This window comes from Trypanosoma theileri, assembly GCF_002087225.1.
Source record: "Trypanosoma theileri isolate Edinburgh chromosome Unknown TM35_Tth_53_V1, whole genome shotgun sequence".
NCBI lineage: Eukaryota > Euglenozoa > Kinetoplastea > Trypanosomatida > Trypanosomatidae > Trypanosoma > Trypanosoma theileri.
Window position 1 is genome coordinate 73,841 of NW_021639895.1, and position 2,662 is coordinate 76,502.

At 39.6% G+C, this 2,662-nt stretch overlaps 1 protein-coding gene across 1 annotated transcript; it reads left to right on the forward strand.

The window, feature by feature from the left end:
- Positions 1–1,005: 1,005 nt before the first annotated feature.
- TM35_000531360 (uncharacterized protein) lies at positions 1,006–2,103 on the forward strand (the record flags this gene model as incomplete). The annotated part of the gene is made up of 1 exon (XM_029030721.1): positions 1,006–2,103. One exon carries the CDS (start codon positions 1,006–1,008, stop codon positions 2,101–2,103), a length of 1,098 nt encoding a protein of 365 aa, XP_028878018.1.
- Positions 2,104–2,662: the final 559 nt, after the last annotated feature.

The following is a 2,662-nucleotide window of genomic DNA, read 5'->3' on the forward strand; positions in this document are numbered from 1 at the left end:
TCTGTTACTCTCAATACCACCAGTAATGAGGACTCAACCTCACCTGCTACCACCACCAATACAATTCCTCCTATCACTGGAATCAGCAATAACACCATAATGCCAAATTTGAGGGGTGATGCAGACAGCAGCGGTATCAGTTCTGTGTGGGTGCGTGTACCACTACTGATTGTGGTTACACTGGCCTGTATTCTTGTGTGTTGATTGTGATTGTGGTGATGGTGTGAGTCAGGTCATCCTTTGTTTTCTTTTCTTCTTTTTTTGCATGCATCCCTACATTCTAACTAATCTTCCACCTGTTGGGCTATTCTTTTTTTTTGTTTCTTAATGATATTGTGTGTTTTGTGTGTTTTTGCTCTCTCTGTGTTTATCCTATAATAATTATTATTGCTACTCCATTGTGTGTGTGTGTTCTTGGAGACTCTCTTTCTGTGTTTGCCTGGGCTTTGCACTGTGATAATGATGATGAACTGTTTTTTTTTGCAGTGGGAAAGAGAAAATAATAATAACAGATGAATTTATATTTATAATTGCGTATATATACACATATATAGACTTACACCCATAGTTGGTGTGTATTTCTGTGTTTACTGGTTAAATTGGGCTAATGGTTAATATCTCTTTGTTTGTTTGCTTATGGTTTGCTGGGTCATTGTGTTTTTCTCGTGCGGCAATGATGATCGTGAGTCCTTGGAAAAATAATATAGTAACAGACAAATATAGTATTAATTTCATATTAGCTCACACATATGCACAGTTCTCTGGATTGGGTATTGTGTGCTCTTAATTTCTTTGTTTTGTTTTTCTTGGGTTTTTGTATATGTGGTATTACTGTATTCTTTTTTTTTTGTAATGTATTTTCACTGCTTTTTTTTGTTGTACTATTTTCTTTTCTTTATACTATGTTACAATTGTTTTTGTTCTTCGTTTTGCAGTTAATTGGTCCTAAACAACACAGTATACTTTTTTGCCGAAATGATACTCGTGCAACGTTTGTTGTATATTATGGTTGGGGTGTTAAGCGTGGCATGTGTGGTGGCAGGTGAGGCACAACAAGAAGCTGAACTTGCTGAAGTGTCTCAAATGAATTCGCATACTGCTGGAGATGCTGGAGTTGTTCCTGCTGGTGATAGTGATGATGATGATACTTGTAAAGCTGAGTCTACTGGTCCAGAGTGTTCTCGTATTCCCAGTGAACCTGCAGTTCCTCGTGGTGAATGTGTGGGATCCACTGAAAAGAAAGGTTGCACTACCATTACTCTTAAACCTAAAGAGAGTTGCGGTAAAGATACTGAAACTTGTGTATCAAAGGAAACGCAGGTAGCGGATTCTGATAAAGCAAACGAAAATCATCTAAAACCTGAACAAGAACATAAAGATCCCAATGATGCAATCGGTTCTGCAAATCCCAGGGGTTCTAATTCTAACCTAGCACGTGAAGATAGGGCTGAAGCACGTCCCGCTGGTGCTCACGGTGAACAAAATCTTCGGGATGCTAAACCTGGAAAATTACCTCATGCTGCTGCTTCCCCTGCTGCTGGGAGTCCTGCTGTACCTGTAAGTGGACCAGGAATGGAAAGCGGGGATAAAAGTTCGACAAATGAAAGTACAGCTAAAGCGGAAGGTACCGAAGCACAACCTTCTTCTTCTCTTACCAATTCAGACACCGAGCGTGACGGCGGTGATAACGGTGCAAACAATGGGAGTGACTCAACAAGTACCCAAGAAGGTCTGGAAAATACAGACACCTCAACCACCACCACCACAACAACAACACCCACTTCCTCTACTTCCACCAGTACAAGTGGTCCTGGCACACAAGAGAACAATACTTCACAGGACCAGACGCCCACCACAGAGGATTCCCAATCAAACAACAACACAAGTGAGACCAATAAGTCAGAAAACACGAATTCTGACAACGCCAATACACCCAATAATGAGGAATCAACCATCACTACCACAACTACAACACTTCCTCCTGAACTCACAAACAACAAGAAGGGTGATGCAGACAGCAGCAGCAGTAGTATCAGCAGTTCTGTGTGGGTGCGTGTACCACTACTGATTGTGGTTACACTGGCCTGTATTCTTGTGTGCTGATTGAGTAGTGGTGATGATGGTGTGACTCAGGTCATCCTTTGTTTTCTTTTTCTTTTTTGCATGCATCCACACTACAGTCTAACTAATCTTCCACCTTTTGGGATATTTTTCTTCTTTTTTGCTTCTTAATGTTAATGTGTGTTGTTGTGTGTTTTTTTGCTCTCTCTGTGTTTATCCTATAATAATTATTATTGCTACTCCATTGTGTGTGTGTGTGTTCTTGGAGTCTCTCTGTGTGTGCCTGGGCTTGCACTGTGATAATGATGAACTGCTTTTTGCAGTGAAAAGAAAGGAAATAATAATAACAGATTAATTTATATTTATAATTGTGTATATACACATACATATAGACTTACACCCATAGTTGGTGTATATTTCTGTGTTTACTAGATAAATTGGGCTAATGATTAATATCTGTTTTGTTTGCTTGTGGTTTGCTGGTGCGTTGTGTGTGCTTTGGCCTGCAACGTTGTGGTGATATGCTTTCTGCAGAAACAAAAAAGAATAACAGATACACTTGTACTCATTATTGCATAAGAATTCAAACATAACCGAATTT